This window comes from Denticeps clupeoides, chromosome 9 (genome assembly GCF_900700375.1).
Source record: "Denticeps clupeoides chromosome 9, fDenClu1.1, whole genome shotgun sequence".
Lineage (NCBI taxonomy): Eukaryota > Metazoa > Chordata > Actinopteri > Clupeiformes > Denticipitidae > Denticeps > Denticeps clupeoides.
This window is the reverse complement of record NC_041715.1, coordinates 9765106-9790892: the sequence shown is the minus strand read 5'-3', so window position 1 is coordinate 9790892 and position 25787 is coordinate 9765106. Positions and strand designations below refer to the sequence as shown.

General features: G+C 41.6%; 1 protein-coding gene across 3 annotated transcripts in view; it reads left to right on the top strand.

Annotated features, from left to right (window-relative positions):
• vangl1 (VANGL planar cell polarity protein 1) overlaps positions 1–25787 on the top strand; it is a 49534-nt gene that overhangs the window by 16548 nt on the left and 7199 nt on the right. For all 3 annotated transcript variants that reach the window (XM_028991941.1, XM_028991943.1, XM_028991944.1), the window contains exons 2-6: positions 307–559; positions 11654–11792; positions 21752–22183; positions 22577–22752; positions 24999–25132. In XM_028991941.1, coding sequence (XP_028847774.1) covers positions 489–559; positions 11654–11792; positions 21752–22183; positions 22577–22752; positions 24999–25132 — 952 coding nt within the window. In that variant the 5' untranslated portion in view covers positions 307–488. The remainder of the gene's footprint in view (positions 1–306; positions 560–11653; positions 11793–21751; positions 22184–22576; positions 22753–24998; positions 25133–25787) is intronic.

The window sequence follows — 25787 nt, the reverse complement described above, 5'->3', positions numbered from 1 at the left end:
ATTTTATTCACAAATGGAGCCCATATTTTAAAAAAAATGCTATTTAATTGTTGGAGTGAATACCATATTCAAGTTTCAGACAAGATATTAAGTCTGCCAACCAATGAGCATGAGTGGGTGAAGAATTATCCCTCCATTTGATCTAAATGGCACGTCAAGCAAGAAGGGAAGCAAAATTTGTTCTCTATTTTTTAACAAATTTCTTTAGGATTGATCTGACCTAAACATGTGTATGGTTTGAACTACACAAAAAACACAAAAAACACATGCAAAGAATAAAGTAATAATTTTATTTTTCCAATGCAGGTGGATGTCTTCATTGTGAAGCCTGCTTGGTCACCGTCACCATAGAATCCAGACATCTTCTGAGTGAGCTCTGCCTCCTGTCAGATAAGACCGCCCACAAACGCCCTCAGCGTCTGTCTAGCCCAAAGCCTTGCAAGCTGTACCCGGCCCTTGGCCAATTACGTGGCCAGGACGCTGTCAACATGGACACGGAGTCCACCTACTCAGAGTATTCCCATTACTCCCGGGGGTCCCGGGGGTCCCACCGACACAGGTAAGAGTTTCTTCCCTTTTTCTGTATGTTCATTCACGAAATGTAGTCTTGTGAGAGTTACAAACAGATCCTGTGATGAAATTCTTTTGGATTCCCTCTTTTTTGGGCGGCCATTCGTGAAAAAACTTCTCGTAGATTATTTTCCTCATAGTGGAAGGATTTATTTTCACATAATTTGGAGATCTTTTTATATCCCTTTCCAGGCATCCATAAATCTTTTCAAAAAACCGTCTGAAGAACATTCTTCATGGCGTGATGACACAGGGCTGTTAATGGATAAAATATCATTACCACAACATGAGCCAGTTAAATATCATGAAAATAGTGAAACTATTAACATTATTACCAAGTATCTGCAATGTTTTTATGCTGCTCGTTTTACACATAACAGTAGATTAGCTGTAAAGGAGTTCCTTAATAATGATAATAATAACAAGGTTATTGTGAAGAATTATCATTAGAATATGATGGTTTCTTTAAGCCATCATTTGCTGATGGAAGCCAGTCCAATCTTCTCATGGCTATTGAAAGGCTCACTTTTTTCTTAAACCGCTGGCTTTCCGCCCCTCCTTCTTTCACTGGGCTGTTCTGTGGTTTCATTATGCTGTCATTAACACGATTATCCGGGCAGACAGAAGAGACGAGGCTCAGGAAAGGAAAGACGGAAGGGAAGAGAGGAGACTGGTGATGAAGGGTGACGGGCCCTGCGCCTGTCATCGCTGCTCCCATTCTCTTTTTTTACTCCAAGCTATCCAAGCTTTTGTTCAATTCTGTACATTTGAATTGCTGGGGTGTGAGCCATCCTGGGAGTTTTACAGTTTTGGTAGTGATGCAGGTGAAGAAAATGTATTTGGGACAATGAATCAATAAGGCATTGAATCGATAAATTGTTGTGCTTCCACTTGTGTTATTTTATTCATAGATATATATTGAAGTGCTGTTGTCTTAGAAACACTTTTTGCTATACAGTAGTAATGATAAAACACTTATAGAACATGCTATTTTGCATTGTTTTTGCCGCTGTGCTGAAATTTATAGTGTATTGCTGAATCTGCATTATCATCGTATTGTATGATGGGTCACTCATATGTTCCCTCCCCTATTCTTGTGAGGTTTGTGGTATAAGTGTCCCCTGGACCTGATTTACAGTCCCTGTCAATGTTGTACAGCTGTTTATTCCATCAGTGCACTTTAAATATGACCCGCCATCACATTTCAGTCTCCTACACACACACAAACACACACACACACACATCTGCCCCCTCTGTCTACCTCCTACCACACACCCAACACCCCCCACCCCTTTTTTTTTTTTTTTTTTTTTTTTCATGCCGATGATAGGTATGGATGTGGATGGTTGGATAGATGGATGGATGGAGTAAAAGGGGCTATGGAAGGGTGTGCTGGGACGGGATGGGTACTATCACTGTGCGTTAATACTTTAAGAGCCCACCCCTTACTGCTGCAGTAAGCGGGTTTTTAACACTGATCAGATCAGAGACCGCTAATGAAACAGGGTAACAGATATTGTTTTCATTCTCTCACTCTCTCTTTCTCTCTTTCTCTCTCTCTCACACACACACACACACACACACACACACACACACACATAGATGCTGGTGAAATTAAAAAAGGAGAGGCTATTCTGGGCCATGGTCGAGCTTGGCTGCAGAGTAAGGGAGGTGGCTGTAGAGAGAGACGAGAGTCATTAGTCTAGTGATTTACTCTGACCATAGGTGCCATGAAATGCCTGCAAAGCCACCATCTCAGATGGAATTTATGGTTCACACACACATACACACAGTGTCGCTTCTTTCTCCCTGCTGGCTTTACCTTCCTTTGTTTCCTTTATTCAAGCCCTTCATATGAACTTAATGTGTGAAACATCACAAATGATGCTGAAAATGGAATAAGGAGGAGGGACAAGTACAATATCAGTGATATAGCAACCACTATGCATTTGTTCCCTTGCGCACACAACAACGACACAAGCCCAAACATGTCAGAGAGTGAAAGCAAGATTTCAACCTCACATGATCTTAGAAGCATGTTTCTACTGCCAATCCTTCACACTCATAAGTTCATAAATGTATGTTATATTCTATTTTGCTCAAAGATTTCAGGTCCATAGCTGGTATGGGTCAGGTCAACATGACTTTAGGATCAGACAAAATCCCTTTACTTTTGAGTAATAAATTGGGAATTTTTACATCCCAATATATAAGGAATCTCAAAGGATCCATAACATAAATCATTCATAAATACGTTGTCTTTAGATATGAGAGGCAGCTAAACTAATGGGTGTCATCATCAGGATCTGTCAGATAATCCATTTCAGTGGGACATTGAGCTCCTCCATGCTGCTTCATATTTTTTCTTCTGGATTGACTGACACCAGCTGTGTCCCATTAACATTGGTGACATATGCAGGATGATTATAGGACATTGACCAATCAGCGATCAGAAAATGAAATCCAGATATTTTCAAATGAAAGTGGTTGTTCACAAATCCAGTCATAGCTCAAAGAGTCAGATTATCAAATCATCCTAGTCGTAATCCCAATTCTTTTCCTCAGACATCACCAGAGCTCCATTTACCTTCAAAAATTGTAGTTTAGTTACTAATCTAACGGAGAAGGTTACAGAATTGGAAGAACACATTTGGACTCCATGCTATGCTTGCAAAGGCTGAATGCTATGAATGCATCAAATGCCTTAGAAACCCATTTCTAACCTTAAAAAGTTTTTTTGAACACAAACGACATATTGCAAACTTTTCAGTCTGGCTTTAAACAAGTATAGTATAGAAACTGCCCTACTGAACATACTAAATTACGTTTTCCTATCATCTGACCAGGACCTCATCATTGTGCTAGTTATCTTAGACCTTAGTACATCTCTTGGCATCAAAACATCATTTTAAATTGGTTAGAAAAACTAGTTGGAATACGGGGCTCCATATCCTGGTTCAAATCATACTTGTCAGATTAATTTCATTTTGTTGGACTAAGCACAGACTGCGCCGCAAAAAAAAGAGTGAAATATGGAGTTCCACAGGGTTCAGTAGCGGGTTAATATTATTAATTTGTAGGCATGGAGTAAATTTTCACTTTTATGCAGACAACACCCAAGTGTACATCTCTGTCAAGCCGGATGAAGTTCACCATCTCTCTAAGATGGAAAATTGAATAAAGGACTTCAGAGACAGGATGACCCACAACTTTCTTATGCTCAAGAAAGATAAAACTAAAGCTTTGGTGATTGGTCTTAAAGGGTCTCTACAGGGATTATCAGAATATAGATTGGAGTGTGCTGGCTTCTCAGGGCTATTTGAGTGTCATTCAAAATATTTCCAGGATGGTGTACCTCAATGAATATTGGTTCCTCTCAAGGTTTCTTCCTTTTTCAGGGAGTATTACTGTCACCTTTGGCTGCTCTCTAGGGAACTTGAGTGCTGTTCTAATGTGAGTCGCTTTGTGCCAATGTACATTGTGTACAACTAAAATTTGATTTATCTTACTGGATACTCCACCAGTGAGGAAGAAAGAAGTATATTGAGTAACTCAGTAGTATCTCAGTGCACTTTTGAGTTCCTTTTTGCTAAGGCAATAATGGACTGGTAAATTCATTTCTGGACTATGAATTAATTAAATAGATTAAATAAAGCATGGCTGGGTGTTGAAAGGGGTTAAATTTGAGTGCTGTTTTATTAATTAGGATGAGTGGATGAAAATGCAGTATGCCCTGTGGTTGGGTTTAGAGTGTGGTATAGGGTCAGCATAAAAATAAAAAATCACCAAACACAGAAAGGTCTGAGAACATTTATCAGACTCCCTTATCCAGAGCGACTTACAATCAGTAGTTACAGGGACAGTCCCCCTGGAGCAAGTGTCTTGCTTCTTTTTTTTTATTCTTCTTTAGCTCTTATCAGGAAACTGGGCATCAGGTACCAGCCCACCATGAAGTACAAACACCATTCACTGACGCATATTGCCAATTCAGAGTTAACAGTCCACCTAGTGTGCAACCAGACAACCCGGCAAACACAGGGAATGCATACAAACTCCACACACAAAGCCAGGACCAAGATTTGAACAAATGACTTTGTGAGGCCAAAGTGTTGCCCCCTAACAGTTAAAACTAAAGTTTTAAAAATGAGGACAAATGTAATCCACTGATGTATAAACCCATACTGCCCAGAAGGAGGAGCAGGAATATTTAGATATGAAAAAAAATAGGGCTGCACGATTTGGGGAAAAAAGACATATTGCAATTATTGAGATCAATATTGCGATAGCGATATGATAAAGGGCACTTGCTTGTGTATCAATGAAAAGTCGCATACAAATTACTAATAGTGAAATGTTTTAATTTCAAAGTGAAACATACAAACTACTTATAACAACTTCAAATGCCCAGTGCTTTCAAAATACAATATTCTACAAAATTAAATAATCACAAAAAACTCTTTACATTACTGTCGAACGACAAACCCTGGTAAGGTTAAACAACTGTTTTGATTATATTTGGCCATTATAAAATCTCGTATTATAGTTCTTACGTTTAACCAAAACGTTGTTTGGAGGCTGACTTGAACACAGTGATGCATAGCTTTGCTAGCTTAGCTAAGGTTAAGATTTGTAAACTGAGGTGAATTTATTTAGGAAACCTTCAAAGTTTGAGAAAAGTTAACTAAACAGCTAAGAACAGTCTAAATAGTTAATGCCTACATTTAGCCAAAACGTTGTTTGGAGGTTGACTTGAACACAGGAATGCATAGCTTCGCTAGCTTAGCCTAGCTTAGCTAAGGTTAAGACTTATAAAACGGGATTTTATAATCGCCAAATATATTCAAAACAATTGTCCAGCCTTACCTATGAAATATAATCCCCGGGATCTGGTTTGGAGTGTACAGCAGTTTGTACAGCCCCAAGCAGCACAAGAGTGAGGCATTTTTATGCGCTTCTCTCCATAGACATGTATATGCTTCACGCCACAGCAGAACCTGTCACAATATGGTGGCGACGTTGACGTACGATGCAGCTCGTCATGCAACGTCTAAGTCATGTGACCAAACACGTCACATTTGACTGAAGTAAGACTTCAGTCAGCTCGCAAACTTTGAGAGAATGAGTGATATGTTGCCGATTCAATCCATGTACTATGTACTAATCCATGTATCATTTAAATCGCAGTTTTTTGCGTTCATGTAATCGCACAGACTGACATCGCGATTACGATTGCGATTGGATTAATTGTGCAGCACTAAAAAAAAATGTACGAAACATAAGTTAGTGTCTGTCTAGCTGGCTGAGTTTTGTTAAAGCCACACCCTAAAATCCCCTAAAATCCTGATCCCCCTGAAATGTATGTCTGTCTCTGTCTGCAACATAATTTTATGTTTTATTGGAGTAGGTGGGAGAAAGCGGCTGAGGTGTTTGACCAGATGAAATGCTTTATTCTCTGTTGCTCAAGCTCTTTTTAGTTAGCTTTGCCAGGTCCAGTATATGGAAAATTCTGATCCAGCTTGTGTGCGTATGTGTGTGTGTGTGTGTGTGTGTGTGTGTGTGTGTGTGTGTGCGCATGCTGGTTTCGTGGTCATGTGCCAAATCTGCTACTGAATGTTGATCTTGGATCCATTTTTGGATGCTATCTTATTATAACCATAACTTATAACTATTGACGTTACATGTTTTCTTTGGCTCATGGTGTAAGTGTGTCTTGTTCTGTGTTTGGTCTGTGTCAGATGCTCTGTTTGTAAATCTTCATGAGGACCACGTCTGCGAAAAAAAAAAAAGTAGGACATTTTGTAAATATTGTGCATATTGCATACTTTTACATTTTAAAAATTACAGATTAAAATAATTTATTTTGGTTGCGTTCAGGGTTACTTGTAGCGTGAAGTTTAATACATGTTATGTTAAGATCTGGAAACAAACCTCTGCATGTCACATCCTGTACCACCATTTTTCTTTAGTCAGGCTCAGTTAAGTAGTGTGTCTTTGTGTGTCTTTTTTTTCACACAACTTCCAGACTCACCTCATATCAATACTTTGACATGGCAGCCTACCATTGGTCCAGCCTGGGCCCCACCCACACCAATCTGGAAATTATTTATTGAGCCCCCATTGTGTACTGAGCTTCCTGCTCTTGGTGTGTTGCTTTGTCTGGACAGGCCACACACATTCCTCCTCTGTGTCTCTCACAGGTCATGGGAATCACAAAAGGACATTATGGCATAAAAGTATTTTAAATCATTTTAAGCATCTAAACTATTTCCCATGGTATAATAAAAGCCCACTTCAGTTTCTTTGTAGGGACTCTGTGACTGTACAACCCCATTCCCAATCATACTGAAAGACATTTATTTATCACAGTCAATGAAAGTCAATAAAAATAATGATCAGCCTACTCTTTTCTACACAGTTTGAATACCCATACTGCTTTAGTTTTAAAGCCATTGCTTCACTGTTAATAACAAGGAAACAAGGCATAGTTACTTTTACTTTTATGGCATTTATCAGATGCCCCGTTATCTAGTGTTGTAGTTTTCAAGACCGGTCTTCTCAAGTTCTCGAGACCAGTCATCTCAATTTCAAAATAAAATTTTTTATTTGTCATGTACACAGTCATACACGATATGATATGCAGTGAAATGCTTGTGCGACTGCTGTTGACCTCAATATTACAAATATTACAAATATGCAAATATAAATAAATATTACAAATGTATGTTTTTAAACATCAATGATCAGATGCCCCCTTATCTAGTGTTGTAGTTCTCAAGACCGGTCTTTTTTTGGGTCTCAATCTCGTCTTGGTCCCGATGCTATTGGGTCTCGGTCTTATCATTGTCTCGTACATAGTGGGGCAGCTGGGATTCACCAGGCATCTGGAGAGAAAGCATCATGAAGATGATGCTAGCTGTGTGTTTCTTGTCTTCAAACTATGAGGAAGAATATCGTGTATGCATGCATAGAACATTTGTTTGTTCAAGGGGAAATTTTTATTTTTTGCCCGCAGCAAGATCACTACTACAGAGCACATTAAATACCATGAAATCCAAAAAAAAAATTATCCTGTGAGCACAAGTTTCTGTACCACAGTCTGTGAGAACATGTTTAGGACAGTTACTTAATATTTTTAAAGCATCTATAAAATAGCCCTCAATAACTCTTGGGTCAATGCTTGTTTTGTCGATTCTAGCCATAGTCTGTTTTTGGTCTTGATCTCGGTCTTGACCAGCCATGGTCTAGGTCTTGCCTTAGTGTGTCTAGATATCGGTCTCAGCCTTGGTCTTGTACTCTCGGCACCAGTCATCACCTTGGTCTTGGTTTAGGTGGTCTTGACTACAACACTACCCTTGGGGGCAGTGGTGGCCTAATCAGAAGGTTGCTGGTTCGAATCCCAATCCGCCATGGTGCCACTGAGGTGCCACTGAGCAAAGCACCGTCCCCACACACTGCTCCCCGGGTGCCCGTCATGGCTGCCCACTGCTCACTCAGGGTGATGGGTTAAATGCAGAGGACAAATTTCACTGTGTGCATCGTGTGCTGTGCTGCTATGTATCACATGTGACAATCACTTCACTTTCACTTTCACTTATCCAGAGTGACTTATTAGTAGTTACAGGGATAGTCCCCCAGGAGATACTCAGGGTTAAGTGTCTTGCTCAGGGACACAATGGTAGTAAATGGGGTTTGAACCTGTGACTTTGTGGTCTTGTGGTGCACAGGTCAGTGTGTTAACCACTAGGATACTATCACTATGCATAATGGGTTAGAAACAGCTGGTATGCTGGAGCTGAAGAGAAAATGTCAAAAAAAGGTTTGTACCCTGTAGGTAATGTCTCATTAATGGCCTGGGAATAATATGCCATATCTGGTTTCAGGTGGTTCTAACTTCGTAGAAAGCTGGTAAACACAGTAACGTATGGACATAAATATTTGTCATTTAACTTATTGTCTATTTATTTGACAGTTCAGTGACTTGGGTTGGCTTTTGTCATTCACAAGGGACAGTTTTCATTTTTTGAGGATAATATATAGCATAACCCACAGCTGTGTCCTGTACCTTCTTCAAATCTCTGCTGGAACCTATTCTGCTCAGAAAACAGTAGCCATATCACTGCACTCATAAAATAAGACTATCTTACTCGTTAATCTCGGTCTATTGATTTACCGTCATTTATTGCATCACAGGTGAGTCCCACTGAAGCGTGTGTTTTTTTTTTCTTAATGTAGGTACAACACTTTCATTTATCCCCCACCCCCCCTGAGCCGGAGCTTATGTGGATTGGGTTCTTGGAATGAGAACACACAGTCTCTGTCCTGGACTGACTCCAGAACCCTGACTTCAGTTCCACACAATCCCATAATTCGAGCCATTGTTCCTGCTCAGCCAGTCAGCAGGCCGGCTACTTGGGCAACACTTCGATCGACGTTATCTCCAGGCTTTTTGGCAGGGAGAGGGAGCCTATATTACAGAGGAAGTGGCGCATCCCAAGGGGCCGGGCCAGGCGATGAGAGCTCTTTATTGGTAATCTTGTAGTGGTTGGCCTGGAGGGGGGAGGGGGTGGTTGCCTAGGAACAAATACCAGATAGGAAACGGTATGTGTTGTGACCTTTCACCTCTGGTGTGCGGGGTGCCTTTTACACAGGGAACAACACATAAATAAGTACAGCAGAAAATACAGAACTGTCATATTACTGTCAACCCTAACAGAACCGTCAGCTTCCTTTTTCTTCTTTTTGCCCAAAGGCTCTTGGGAAAATCCTCATTGAACAGAAATCTAATTTGTTCCAGTCTGGGAGCGGCATTATATCCACCCTACAGACTGGTAATGAGGCGCAGATACAGTAATATGAGAACAGAGATCTCGTGCTTTGTGATAATGAGGATAATGTTTTAATGAACGATGATTATTACTGCAGCTGTGCTGTACAGCTTCAGAAGATACAAAAAGTCAGCTTTGGGTTGGAATATTTTTTTATGTTATTTAGATGGAACCTCATTCAGGGTCCATGGATTGAAAGACAATGAAAATTAAAATGTTTGTTTTTTTATGGTTAAAGACGGGATAAAATCATATTCACCCATTCTAGAATATGAATAATACTCCACAAAAGCTGTTCTGCTCTTAATAACATTAATAAATTATAAATATTGCGTTGGTTGTAATGAATTTATATTCTACCAGGGTAAATCCTTTCATGTGTGTGGTCTCTCCACCCTACTTGCTTCTCCACGTCTCCAGCAACAAAGAAGTAGAATCCAGCCCACCCACCCTCTACACCATCCGGTGGATTTATAGACAATTAAAAAACAACCTTATTGTTCATTCTTCGGTATTGTTCTAACTTCATTTGAAGTCCAAATATATAAATTAACTAATATATTTACTATTTATGAATTATGAATATAATAGACTAAAGCTTGCTGCAGACTAAAAGCTTGCTATAATACTGTTGGTGTGGGAGAGAGACTCCTGCCGCAGAGGTACGCTGCCCTTATCTGGTGAAAGCGTCAGTGGAGACGAATGGGGTGACGTCATATGCCGCCAAAATGAATCGAGGGTTAAAAAATGTTTTATCTTTTAAAGTGCAGAGCAAGCACCAGCCAATCAAAGACATTTATGCTAATTTCCCAAACATGAACACATTGGCCAGTCAATGAGGTTTATTGGGGGTTAAGCGACTATGTTGATGCAAGCAAGTTAAACACCTTATTTTTTTTGCACACATTAAATGCAGATATTAACATTTTAATAGCATTACTATACAGCAAATGGCCTTTACCGTAACCTTTGGACATCATTCCTACTGACAGACAGGCTTCAGACAGGATAATGACATGTTAAATTCAGCTCACAACCTGTTATGGCTGCCACTTGTGTCATACCAGATCAGTAATGTCTCTCCTTTTTATTTTGGTGGCCGGTGCCTGCTCTAGCCCGTCATCCGCGGTCAATTTCAGTCCACAGGGCTGCAGCTGGCTGGATATTTTTGGGAGGCAGACCGCCCCGTCCTGTCAGTGCTACTGGGCCTGATCCAGTCATACCAACACAATGCCAACACCCCACATACACCACTGTGTCAGGATTGAACATTAATGAACGGGGACTTTGGGCTGCAGATGCTGTTTGTAGTAACGTGTAGCATGCTTTAAGTACGGATTTAAAACAAATTCTTTTTAATCCTTTCTTTTTTTGTTTTTACATTGCCATTGCAGTGGTCTTATTTCTCATCCAATTGTGAAGTAGTATTCTGGATGGCATTAGGTTATAAAGGGTCTGACAATCCAAGGGAAGAAGCAGTAGTTGCGGAATATACAAATCCAATACAGTAATGGCAACAAATGACTTGCCAATAATATTACATCATTTAAATTGTTTTTTTTCCTATTTCTGATGATGTTCATCCAGCAAAAGTTTTGAATCCTTGCAGTTGACCAATTATTGTACACAACAAAGTGACCAGAGATCACATTTACTTCCTGCTAAGCAGCTGTAGTGCTACTGTAGCATTATGGTGTACTTCGTCTGTCTGCCCATTGAGAAGTGCATATTTCCCAGTATAATGACCGCATATGGCCATCTTATCCAATGTAAACCTGTCTGTATGGCGCAGCTGGAGGGGCGTCGCGGGATGAGAATCTGGCGTGAGGAGTGATTTAGTGTTTGTCTGTGTTTTGTCCACTCTGTTTTTCTTGTTCTGTGTTCAGCTGGCCATGCATTTGCTTTAGGGAAAAAGAAAATGAAAAGGGACGGCAGACAGAGAGGGAGGGAGATGGAGAGGGTGAGTGAGGCAGAGGTATTAAATGAAGAGAGAGAGGGAGGGAGAGATAGTGAGCGAGTGATGATGGGGATTAGGCTCGCCACAGTTGACTCCCTATAACCCAGTTTACTGCAGCTGGCTGGTCTGAAGCAGGAGCGGGAGAGAGGGGGCAGGCGGGGGAAAGAGCGCAGGATGAGCAAGAGGGAGCTGCGCAGCACCGGCGTTCTGCTTGCACGACCAGGCTTCGACCTGTGTGTGCTATCGCCATGGCGACAGACTCACCCTCACCGCCATCGCTGTGTGTGTCTCTGTCTTTCAGCGAGCGCAGCCGCGAACGCCACAGCAAGACGCGCAGCAAGGACAGCAGCAGTCGCTCGGAGAAGGCCGTCACCATCAACGCACCGCCAGCGGAGCCGCTGCTAGGAGACCAGTCCACCATACAGGGGGAGGAAACCCAGGTAAGGAGGCTCACCCTCTCTCTCTCTCTCTCTCTGCCATTTGTCAATACGTCTTAGTAGACAAATATCAACAGAAATTAACATATATTAAACATAGTGTGGTATGCACCATGTGTGAAAATGGTGCTGTAGAGGAAAATTATATTGTACAGAGCAGTGTATGCGTATCTGATGAAGCAAGAATTCATATGGCGTATCACATGGTTCTTGTCAGATATAAATGGCAAATACATGATGACATGAGGAGAATAATTGCACCATTTACCTTCAAGACTGTGCAGCCAAGGGCCATTATTAAGATTATTATATAATCATACCAACATGCCATTTATTAGTCTATATAAGGTTATGTATATTATTCATAACGGAATAGTGCAATACAAATATAAAATAATTGCATAAAAACACTGTATCATGCTAAAACTGCCCTGTTTGATATACATGACCTTAGAGCATAATGTATATGCACACACACTCCAAAGAATGGATGTAGTGTATGTGTGCTCTCATATCATAATGAGGACTGTGCGTATTTGTGTGTGACCATGTATACAGTACCCAGACTCCTCTGGCGGGCAAACTGTGAGAGTCTAAAAGGCAATTAGGTGTCATAAAGGTCAGAAGGTTGTGCATTTCAGATGCACACACTTACACATACACACTGTACTAATGAGCATATGGACTTGAGTTGACTAATGTGCCGCCGTGGAATCCACTTACTGCTGGGGTTGAATCCAGATCAGTGGATTAGCTCTCTGCTTGATATAATGCAGACAAAAATGAAATCCTGTGAATTTGTGGTTTATTTTGCCACATGTATTTCTTTCAGTAGCTTTCCAATGTTTAAATATATCAACACACCAGGACTTCACTTAATTTTAATACCAAATCATCCATAGGTGTACAGGAAACCGCAATGCCAGTGTAAGTCACCTAGATGTAGCAACGAGAGGCAAAGTAAAGGGGAAGTGGCAAGGAACCAAACTAAACTTGAGGTGATGCTATTTAGACGACTACCAGCAGTAATGCAGGGTACTGTTGACTGAAACATGAGTTCCTTCTTTGTTAAATGGAACGTGTACCCACAAATAAGATACATGGAATATGAGTGGAGCGTTTGTGCTTAGTGCTGCTTCACTGCGAGCGTACTATAGTCTACTGCAGTTTTGTAATCAACTTTTTGAGACTTCCTGAGCTCATTGTTCTGAAGCTGCCTGTCCAGTGCTTTGTGGCTTGGAAGGTTTGTTTCATGATGAGGTTGTTTTAACAGAGTGGGAAAGTACAGAGAACAGTTTGGAAGGAGTGGTGGAACATTGGTACATAGAGTGAGAAAGTGAGAAATGAAGAAAAAAAGAGAGAAACAGAGGCAACGCTGCCCTGGGCCCTGTCTTTTCAGGCTCACTGACCTAGTTGGCTTCCTATCGAAAAGATAACACTAACAGTGTGTGTGTGTGTGTGTGTTTGTCTTCCCAGTAGCACTTAGCAAACAATGCAGTTGACCTCACACACACACATACACACAGTACAGTAAGAACAACATCCCTTTCCCCCTCTCATTCCTGTACTCCTGTACATTCCTGTACAACAGAATAATTCAGGAGCGATGGATTTGAATAATTAACAAAATGAATAATTAATGAAAACAGTGATAAATATTTACCCTCGCATGCCCGGAGGGCATAGCAGAACCAACCCGAATAATCTGCAGACACTGATCTGGTGTCGTGCTGCATCATGTTCACCGTCAGTCTGAAACAGACCTCCAACCCATCGCCCAGCTGAGAGAGGATCCCCCTTTAAGGACACTCACCCGATGTAAAGTGCACTTACTTCAAATGCATCCTAAGCATTGTCGAGTGATGGCAAGGAGGAGGGAGCATTGTGAAGTGCACTATGGGTAATTGAAAGGCCTGTCTGGGAGGGCAGTGATGGACAGCATACAGCAGGGAATAGAAGTAGCAAGTGTTTGATGTGGTATTGTCACCACTGTGGGACCCACGAAGCTGATCCCATTCCCACCGAAGGCCTTTATACCATTTATCACACAGTGTCATGGCCCAGAAGGGAAACAAACAAACAAAAATGATACCGAGTGACAAGCTTAGCTGAGCAAGAGAGCTGTAATCTGCTGTACTTTGAGGATGGGCGGCTCACCACACACAAAATATACACACACACATATGTTACATTACACTACACACACTTAGCCAGTCTGCCTGCCAGATGTATTTTATATGCTGAATTAAGTACATAAACTAATGCATGGGCACATGAAAATGAACTGAAATAATAAACATAATCAAAGAGTCTTAGAAGTGATTGCCCGCTGCTCACTAAGGTTAAATGGGTTAAATGCAGAGGACACATTTCACTGTGTGCACCATGTGCTGTGCTACAGTGTTTCAAAATGACAATCACTTCACTTTCATTAAACGACAGTATTTAATTAGAGCACAGAGTGTATCACCTTAGTGTATCACTAGATGGAATCCAGGTACCAAGGGTACTAAAGTTTGAGAACCAAGGGTCTATTTCACCAGTGAGGTGGCATCATGTTGTATTCAATATAGATCAGAAGTTTGATGACAGCACTCCGATTTACATTATTATCAACCTCAATATGTTTATTTTTGTTTTTTCTTTTAAAAATCCTACATCTTTCATGTTCTAGTTATCAGAGAGCTAAATTAAAGTAGAGAAAAAGTGGAAAGTGAAGTGATGTCATTATGATACACTGCAGCACAGCACACAGTGACACAACAAAATTTGTCCTCTGCTTTTAACCATAACCTTTGGTGAGCAGTGGGCAGCCATGACAGGCACCCGGGGAGCAGTGTGTGGGGACGGTGCTTTACTCGGTGGCACCTCAGTGGCACCATGGTGGATCGGGATTCAAACTGGCAACCTTCTGATTACGGGGGCACTTCCTTAACTGCTAGGCCACCACTGCCCCAGAATTTATGTATATGCTGTTTGTTGTACACAGACATAAAAGTCATGGGTTTGAGACCTTTCCTGCGCTACAGATTAGAACATTTCTTTAATGCCAAGTGTTATCTTCCATGTGGAAATATGATCACACTGATATTGTCAGCAGTGAGAGGCAGCTGGAAACAAGGTAAACACATCCTAAAAAATATGAGTTCATTAAGTACAGTATGGAGCTACGTGAGTTTGGTGTCACTCTCCCACAGGAAGTCCTATACCGAACTACACTTGTGTGTTCAGAGGAACCGGTTGTGATACTGAAAGTGAAGACCTCTAACATGAAGGTGCCGTGTTTGGTGGATGATTGATCCGATGTGATGAAATTTGATGAGGACAGCGTGTTTCTCTGCCGAGGGTGAGGAATGTGTTTAAAACGCGGGATTATGAGTCTCAAATTCCTGATGAGTGTCACTTGACTGCACTCTAGAACCCATCAGTGAGAAAAATGCGTATTACTCACTGTACAGCATGTTTCTTACACATGCATACACACTTCACAGATATTTGTTTGTCACACCCATACCTGGTAGATGCTCCAGAATGCACACAGAAAATTAAATGCAGAGGACACGTTTTGTTGTATGCACCTTGTGCATGCTTTGTATTGCAAAACAATTGCTTTCACTTCAATACATGTCACACACTCAACACAAATGTACACAAATGTGTCTTCCACACATAAATCATAAATATTTTTGGAAATAATGAATTATCAGTGAAATTTAGGTTGTTCCCATTTCCCAGTTCTTCCCATAAGAACACACACCCACTGTCAGTCTGTCAAATGTGTACAGAAACACGAACATTATCTCACACTGACACAGAACTTAAAAGCGCATACACACACACACACCACTGGTATCGTTTGCCAGTTGGACACATTCCTCTTCAGTCTCTGGTTACACTGGAGCAGATTCCATTACCGCCGCAGCCCAGTCGCACACAGGAGCTGACAGCCAGCAGTCTGGGGTTGTGTAGCAGACACAGCCAACGCTGCTTCAGGGGTTTTACTGTCAGCTTACATACACACACACACACACACACACACACACACACACACAGACACATGTCTGTTGCAGGCTTATTTGTTTGTTTTCACACTCGAGGTTGCTGGAAATGGTGTTAAGGTCAGATGAGGGCACTTTTTTGCCAGTTCAGTCAAGAACAGAGGTGTATTAAAGAGCCATGATTGACAGGAAGCTGTACACCCCCACCATCCTCATCTTCGTCTCATTCAGGCATGCTGGGAGCTGCACCCTGCATGCTGTATCAGTCAGCTGTGATGTTCGAGCTGTTGTGGGAAAAAAAGTTTTGTTAGTTTGAGTATTTTTAAGAGCACTTTACACCTTTAATTATTCACATGTTAAGATTAATTAATAAGTTCTTAGCATCATTTGAAGGCAGAAGGAAATGAATGGAGGTTGCATGATGTTTTATTAATTGGGTATCCTGTGTGATGCACTGAAGTGCATCTCCTGGTTTCTTTTTGCTCTGAAAGTCAGTGTGTGTACAGAATGCATTCTTTACAGTAGGATAGGGTCACAGGTCCCCACCTCCCCACACACACACACGCACATATTTTGAGATTGATGAAGGTGATGAAGGTTATGTGTGTGGCATGAGAGGGGTGTGGTGGAGAGTGTTGAGTGGCAGCTTCTCCATTTCTCACTGAATCGTGGTTCCCGGGGGTAAAGCGTGAATACAGACAATCATACCTGTGAGGGAGAGATCTGATAGGTCTGAGGGTAAAAAGAAAGAAAGAAATGATGGATGGAAAAAGAGAGGAAGTGTGTAGACCTGTGTGTTATGTGTGAAATGTGCTTCATGCTTGATGTGGTCCGTGGTGACAGGTTAGTCACTACACATCTTTTCATCATGCGCACGCTTTCTTCTGCACTGCCGGACTCAGCGATCCACTGCTGAATGTACTTGTTATTTCTATTATAACATGATTAAAATAGTCAACAGAGTCCCCATATTTTTTTTTTTCCCCATATATTTCCTCTTAGTCAAATAGCTGCTTGTGAAAAACAGACTGACATGTTACATGTTAACATTCTGTTCATGCTGTGCTATTATGCCTTGTGCACCAAATATACCAGAGATGCATGATGGTAGAAGTATTCTTTGTGCTGCATCTACATGGATATTTTTTATTTTTAGGAACATTACTGAGCAATATACTAAGCATGGGGGCTGTTTTCTAGTGTAAAGTGAAAGTCTTTACGATTTACATAAATATATACAACGAAGAGAAATATGTTCATGAAGTTTTGGTTGACTAGACATTATGTCCACATGGAAATGTTTTTCTCTGAAACCATAAAATTCCTGTCCAATCTGGCCTTGCATTCACACAGAGACAGCGTTTCAGGGGCCCCAGGTTCCAGAGTGAATTTTTCTTCTCCACGTCTCCGTGTGGACGGCAGAGCAGCTTGTGAAAACGCTGACGTATTAGTGTGACGTAACTCACAACGTTAAACCAGCCCCAGTAAAGTAAATGTGTAGTAAAGCTGCTTTTAGACCGAACGTGACATGCACTGCGCTAACCATAAGGTCTGTGATTCATCGGGAAAAAAAATGCGTTCTACGAATTGTGTTCGTCATGCTTCACTTGCCGCCGGGCGTAGTGCAAAAGTAGGTGTGAACTTTGAGTGTAGTTGTTCTTGCAAGCCATAGAAAATAATGAGTTTCAGATCAAAGCAAAGCACCTGCCGTGTTCAGTCTGAAAGCAGCTTTATTGTGTCCCCAACGTATCAGCCCAACCTCCAACCTGACATATGACCCCGAACTCATCACGCATACAGCAATGGTGGGTAACACGTTCACGGTTGTGCTGCAGCAGCCTTTACTGTGCAACTACAAGAACTCCTCTCTAATGAACAGGCCAGGCAGTTTAACACATTGCGGTAGAGAACTAGATGCGAAACTAGATGCGAGAGCGCTGAGTTGCAGCGCCACTTACAGGCGTGGAGGGGATTAAAACAGCGCCCGGGACGTTCTCGGCATGGACATTTCGGATAACATAAAATTTCCGATAATGTTATCCTGTGGACATAGGTTTTTTAGAAACTGAAAGCCCGGTTTAGAGAAAAACGCTATCGGGTGGACGCAGTGACGGCACGCAGTATACGATATATTACATGATGTACCAGGTGTTTGTTTTACATTTACCAAAATTGACTTTTTGAGTATTGGAAATTGGAAGCGCCAAAATATTTAAAATTTTCATTGCTTGCATCTCATCTTCATTGCATCTCAGCCTGCAACAAATAATAAAACTTACCTTATCTTATCTTATCTTATCTTTTCTTATCTTACTTTCACATGCTCATAGCATCTTGTGAAGAGAATTGTGAAAGGGGTCACATGGGTAAGAGCAACTAACGGCAGGATACCAGTGACTATATCTGTACTGAAGGCTCCTGCTGTGCAAAAGATGATTTGTTGCTATTTTTTGAGGAAATTTTATTTCAACTCAGCACGTGGTAGCATGTAATGACAACCCATAATATGCGGTAGACCCTTCTGCTCAGCAGGATTTACTTTCTGAGCAGACAAGTGTAAAAGACTGAGCAATTCAAATTTCCATACCTCACACACACACACACACACTGAGAAAAAGCAACGCATGCACTGAGTGAGTGAAGGGATTATATCTGATTAATGTTGAGGTAATCTGGGGGATTGGGGCACTTAATGTAATTGAAAAGGTGTTTCATACACACACACACACATACACACCGTTAAGCGTTGTGTCTGAAACTGAGTGGCCATCACTGATCTCTCTCTGTCTGTCTCTGTTTTGGCATTACTGAATTAGAGGAAGAGGGTGTAGACCAGAGAACTTTCACCCTCATTTGCCAACTGTTCTTCCTGCTTTTCAAGTGAGTGTATGTGTGTATGTGGAGTTTGGACTGGCACTGTGCTGATGAGGGGAAGCTTGCTGCTTGCAGAGTGAGAGGTTAAAAATAATCCTGGGTTCATTCTACTCGTCCCCACCCCTTTCAGTGTGTGTGTGTGTGTGTGTGTGTGTGTGTGTATGTGGTACTGAACATGAATAAAAATTCAATTTCGGCAGATGTATTAAACTATGTGCATGTCCTGTAATTTTTTTTCTCTTTTTGCATTAGGAAACACACAAACATTGTTCATTGCTTTCCTTTTATTTCTTCCTGCACTTAAAGCAGGTTTGTCTTTCTGTGTGTGTGTGTGTGTGTGTGTGTGTGTGAGAGAGAGAGAGAGAGAGAGAGAGAGAGAGAGAGAGAGAGAGAGAGTCATGGGTCACCTGGTGTGTAATGGCTCAGAGGGAAATGCACAGATGGGAAGTGTATTTTTTTTTTATGAAGTGAGTGGTATGGTGAATGCAGAAAAGAATAAGCTATAGAAATGGTAATGAACAGAGTGGTGTGGTTTTGTGTGTGTGTGTGTGTGTGTGTGTGTGTGTGTGTGTGAGAGAGAGAGAGAGAGAGAGAGAGAGAGATCATTGCCCTTCTGCCTTAGTAGTCCATTGTATCTGGTCACAACATTCCATCTCTCATTATTGGTCTGAAAAACCTGATTTTCTACTCTTAGGTCAAAGTATCACAGAGGTTACGTAAAGTGTGTGTGTGTGTGTGTGTGTGTGTGTGTGTGTGTGTGTGTGTGTGTGTGTGTGTAATAGAGAGGGCCAGTGTGATTGTCTGTGTTAAAAAGGATCGGAAAGTGCCCTTTTCCATGGCTCCAGCCCGTTTGATTGGGATGGATGGTCTTTTGTCGGTTCAGACTCTCTATTGTTGAACCCAGACTGGGCTTCCTGTCTCAGTCTCACAGAGGTCTCTATCGGGACCTGGTCGCCATGCCGATTCGGCAAGCTAGACAACTCATTCAAAGTGTTCCTTCTCACTTAACTTGCCTCAGTGGCCTGTCAGGCGTTTCACATCTGATTGTGCTCCGGCCTCGAGGCAGACAATAAATATTTCAATTATTTCCCCTCGTCCCATTTAAATAACAGTCAGGGCCTGACACACACTGCTCCGCCGTGTCTTTTTGGATTAGTCTTTTTTAAAATGTTGCTGACACCCAGGAATATGTGCAGTATTAACTACGGATTGATTTTTGTGGGTGCAATTTATACTTATCTTTTAGTCCGTATAAATCTTCAATATAAACATCTGAAGATGAAGCACAATGGCAAGTAGGTCGTATAAATATCCAGCATGTTTATTTCATTGTTCATTTATTCATTCACTATTAAGTTTGAAACAAACAGCGTACAACTTCACACTTCTAAGCCTCTTCATGCTTTATCGTCATTGTGGTGAAATGACCCAGTTTTTAGTTTCTTTTTTTACTGTGTGACACTTCGGCGTTCTGCTTCTTCCCGTCTCTATCTGTTCATTTGTTGAACGAAGGCACAAAGCCCTACGTAAACTGTTCCACAGACAGCGGAACCCTGGGAGCTGAGACCTCTTCAGACCCAGCGCATCAAGTATCCAGTGTTCAGTTGCTGGAAAATGCCCTAAAAATGTCTGGTCTTATTCCACACTCTCAGCATTAAATACAATATCACAGTAAATGTCAAATGTCAAAGCAATAAAGATTTTTGTTTGGAAAAATGTCATTCACCAAGTCACCATGTCACTGCTGAATGACATTGCTTAGGAACAGCTGGATCTGAGATTAATTTTTCCTGTAATTTTGACAGCATTAAAAAATACAAAGAGGTAAACTCTGTCATTGTCTCTTTATTATTTTCTGAATTGCTATATTTTGAATTTACATAACTGTCCATTATAACGGTTTATTATGCAAAAACACATGTTTGGGCAACATTACTGTATTCAAATGAATGGGAGGAAAGCAGGGAAATAAACAATGAGACGCATTTCTTTTTATTCATTAGTGAAGTGAAAGTGAAGCACTGCACACGGTGACACAACGAAATGTGTCCTCTGCTTTTAACCATCACCCTTGGTGAGCAGTGGGCAGCCATGACAGGCGCCCGGGGAGCAGTGTGTGGGGACGGTGCTTCGCTCAGTGGCACCTCAGCAGCACCTTGGCGGCTCAGGATGCGAACTGGCAACCTTCTGATTACGGGGCCGCTTCCTTAACCACTAGGTCACCACTGACCCCCTAGGCCACCACTGACCCCTTTACCAAACGAATATCCCGAATGGAACTCATATTCTTTATATCTCTTTTCACTTCATCCCATCTCATTATTTGTTGCTTTTGTTGGTGTGCCTGAGTGGTGCAACACTCACTGCTGCCCTTTTGGCTGATACTGATTCATCCCTGGCTGTTATTGCCGTGGTTATCGTTGCTTTATGGCATTACTCAGGAATTGGAAAGTGAGACTGATCCCCCATTTCCTCTCTAGATGAAAAGCCCAGAAGCCCGAGTGCAAACACCATTATCATCCTGACACCAAGCAGCAGCGAGGTCTAATCACAAAGAGAAAGCAAACAAATAAATAGCGGAATGAATAGGAGAGGGAAGACGGGGGAATTCTAATCCAGTCCCTGTCCCTCTCTCTGTATTCATGAGGACATCACGCCTGTCACTGCCATGCTGATATAGCCTTGGTCTGCTCCAGTGTCTCCCCGTTTCGGGTTTATTGGTATGAAAATGCATGCATGAGCTGCTGAGGTGGCTTTCAGGTGCTTATTATCCATGTCTGAGGACGTTTATCCCCATGTCAGGGTCAGGAAAGAGTCGTCCGTGAGGAAAATCGGCAGCTCAGGTGGAAACAGGATGCTTCACGGATGCATTTAAATGTCATTCATCTTCAATGCCCCTCTCTGTCTATCTCTGTCATTCCTTCCCTTGCCTCATGGTCAGTCATTGATATAATGCAATCTGTATCTGCTGTGTTGTGCTTTTGGTGACCTAAAATGGGATTAATACCTGAAATTGAATATGTGTAGGAATAATGGTGATAAGGACTTGGTAAAAGAAATTTAAGTAGAAATTTCATCCTCTGTCTACAGGATGATAACTGGGGTGAGACGACCACGGCCGTCACAGGCACATCAGAGCACAGCCTGTCACAGGAGGACATCGTCCGCATCACTAAGGACCTGGAGGACAGCGTGGGTCTGGGCTGCCGTCGGTACCTGGCCCTGAGCGTGGGCATCGTCCTGGGCCTGCTGGTCTTCATCACCCCTCTGGCCTTCCTGGTGTTGCCACACCTGCTGTGGCCGGAACGGGTGAAGCCATGTGGCACGGCCTGTGAAGGCCTCTTCATCTCAGTGGCGTTTAAACTGCTTATCCTGCTGCTGGCCACATGGGCTCTGTTCCTGCGGCCGTCACGGGCATCCATGCCTCGCATCTTTGTCTTCAGGGCCCTACTGGCACTGCTGGTTCTGTTGCTGGTCGTCTCCTATTGGCTCTTCTATGGCGTGCGCATCCTTGACTCACAGGTGTGTGTGTGTGTGTGTGTGTGTGTCTGTTTGTGTTAAAAAATAAATAATTTGACTATGGCATATTATTGCAAACTAATACATCTGAAATGTATATATATGTAATTATTGTGTTTTGTCCATATACTATGCGAAATGGGAAGTGTTGCAGGGCATTATGATTAATATCTACCATTGATACAGAGTGCAACACTAATATCTGACAAATGTCAGTAAACACAGAATCAAATAGTCCACACCCACAGGCATATATGTTGGCTTTGTAAATCTCCCCCTGACATTTTAGGAGATTTCTCCTGTGTATCCAGGCCATAAGATGCACAGTGGTTGGTCTGAGGTGTGTTTCATTTCTGTACATTGACTGTGTGTGTTTGGTTTTTGTATGTTTAACAGGATGAGAACTATCAGGGAATCGTACAGTATGCGGTGTCGTTGGTGGACGCGTTGCTCTTCATTCACTACCTGGCTATCGTGCTGCTGGAGCTGCGGCAGCTGCAGCCCTGCTTCTCCATCTGCGTCTTGCGCTCCACTGATGGAGAGATACGCCACTACAACCTGGGACATCTCAGGTAAGATGGCAGTTTATTAAATGATCAGTTTTGAAATGGATGGATGTAAATTCCTTTGGGGAGAATTGAAGTTAATGGAAAACTGAGCTACTGAGGTGAGTGTGGATCAGATTGCAGAGTCTCTTTAGAGATCTGAGCAAATATACTAATACAATGCTTTAAGCGATTTGTTTTTGAAGCATTGATATGTTAACTTTAGCCAACATATAAATCAGAACCATATATACGATGCTTTCCAATTTTTTCACATAATAAAGTTTAAAATAATTGCTTTCAGAGACCACAAGGGGCACCATAAAATCTTGAGACCTTGTTTACAAAGTTACTTTGCTTAAATACTGGTTTGCGGTTCTCAAGCATTCAGCTCCATCTAGTGATGCTTCCTTATTTGATGCTGTAGTACTCATAAACATTTGTAGCTTAGATAATAGATATCAGTTGATTTATAGCTATCTGATATTAATGATGATATTTACAAATTGACCAAGTCTCCGTAGGCTCAACAAAAATTATGCAAGTTATTATCATTTGAACATGAGATTCCCTGACTGTTCCATGTCCTGCAAAGAACATTTGTGGTTATGGGGTTCTGTAGTGAAGGGGCTTTGGTGGTCTGGATGCCTGGAAAATTGGTGGCAAGGCTGAAACACACAGTCTTAGACAAACCTTGTTAAAACCCCCTGTCGCATTCAATTAAGGCTAACAATGACAGGTAAAAACAGCACAGGTTTTTATTTTGTGTATTCCTATGTGTATTTACCAGGTTCTTACAGAGTCCAAGTTGAGACATTAACTAATTGCTTGCACTACCAATCAAAAGTTTGGACGCACCTAATTTGATGCGGTTATGGAGACTAAGAATATAATGCAAGAAACATACTTAGTATTTTTGTAGCAGGAGAAAGTGAAGTATGTTTGATGAATCTTGTTTTTTCAGAGTTGCTTTTTTATATTTTCATGGCTACTTTGTTCACTATTGTCATCATCAAAAGCCACTTCATGTGACATCCCAGCTGCCATAACAGCAAACGCGCCATGCTTTGGAGAGACTCAAACATTCAACTTTTTGCCTGGTTTGCTGTATTTTTGTATTATTTTGCTTATTTTTTGCTTATTTCATTATTTATTATTTCATATTCCTGTCTTCAGTTTTGTTTCACAATGTAAAATTGCAATACCCATACATGAGTATTTTTTTTTGACTGGTAATGTACAACATGTTATAGTAGGTGGTAGCATTAACCCAGTTGTTTAGTGTTTTAGATCAAAAGTGTGCTGTTTGTTTGGAGTAGTGAATTACAAGGTCATCTACAGCACCTTTTAAGGAACAGTACTTCTCTGTGACCCTGATGGATATTGGAAGCACAAGGTCTGCAGAAACACAGATGCCATCGTCTGCAATTAAGTTACTGCCACTTAACAAATTAGCCAGCCTGCTTGAGCCTGAGTGGGTTATTATTGGAACAATCCAAATGTCTGGACACAGGCAATGTTCTGGAAAAAGATGAGACGAATGGAATCACATGCCTCTCTTTTAACTCAGATATAAGCTACTTAGTTGGAACCTTTAAGGTTATTTCTAGAACATCCAGGAGCAGGTTTCATTTTGTCACTGCTCCGTAATATGCTGGCACCTGCTTTATTCTAATGAGATATTGTAATATTCTAATCTCTCATTTTTTTTATTGTGTGGGAAACAAAAACAGACTAAAAACAGTGAACTGAAACCCCTTTTTAATGCTGGCTGTCCTTAATTAGAACTGGCAGGAACAGGAGGGATCACTTTAGCAGTAATCACCAGGGCAACACCCACAGGACAAAACCACAAACAGTCCAGAATGTAAAAACCTGTGACTATGGTGCTCTAGTTCATAGGCAAGATTTTTTTTATTTACTAGGCCAGTGGCTCCCAATTTTTTTCTTTCCTGAAGTCCGCCCTGCCTGGACAAGCCAGGACATCCCCCACCCCCAAGCCCAATTCCTTCCTGAGTCTGAATTCTACCATATTAAACAGAGTTTTGATTATCCTATTGGGTGTGTAATTGAGATTTTATATATTATATTTTATATGGTATATTTTGTGGACTTCAGGTTGAGAGTCACTGCACTAGGCTACTACCATCCCTATGCCACTTGGCCCAATGGCGTCTGTTGTCTTAATCTGAGCAGGAATCGTTCTCAGTTTGTTACAGTGCGGATCAGCCATGTCATCTGTTAACCCTTCTTCCCTCCCGCCCCCCCGGCAGTATTCAGAGGGCGGCCATTGCCATTCTGGAGCATTACTACAAGGATTTCCCCGTTCACAACCCAGCACTCCTCACCGCAGCCAAGTCCCGGGCAGCAAAGCACCTGGCTGGCCTCAAGGTCTACAATGTGGATGGTAAGTTCATCGGCGAGTGGTCGCCCACGCCACCAGGGCCCACCTCTACGAAGGGTGCCAGACTGGAGGTCAAACACGGGGCACTACAGTGCTCTCTGTCTTCTGCTAATTGGCTAATGAAAAGTGACGTGCACTGTTGTAAATGTCCACGTTGTCATGGTAATGCCGACAAGTGTTAAGCAGGGACTGCTGATCTTTTCCATATAACTGTTTTATGTTGTTTTCTTTTGGCTTATTATTTGAGAGGGTTTGCATGAACTATAAGCAGGAACACACACACAATATTAACACACACAGGCACTACACAGCAAAGGAGCTTTTTAAAGAGGCTGAAAAACCTTCAAACTTCTTAACATGTAAAACATGAAACGTGGATCACATTTCATTCTCTTACCACATGAAGCAAACCAAACCTCCATTGGGACTGGTTGGAAAATGAATGCAGTTGACGCCATCGTCTTCTCCATTAAAAGTCCATTTAAAAGTCTGGTAAATGTTGGTCAGACATCCCCAGTACAGAAAAGGCATGCGTGTTATATAACATGTTTAAATAGTGTGCAAATTAACAAAGTAAGCGCATTGGTGTTAGTTGTGATTATGAATAAAAAATTCGACAGTAGATTTTCATGGATTAAAACTCAAAAGTCAAATGAGG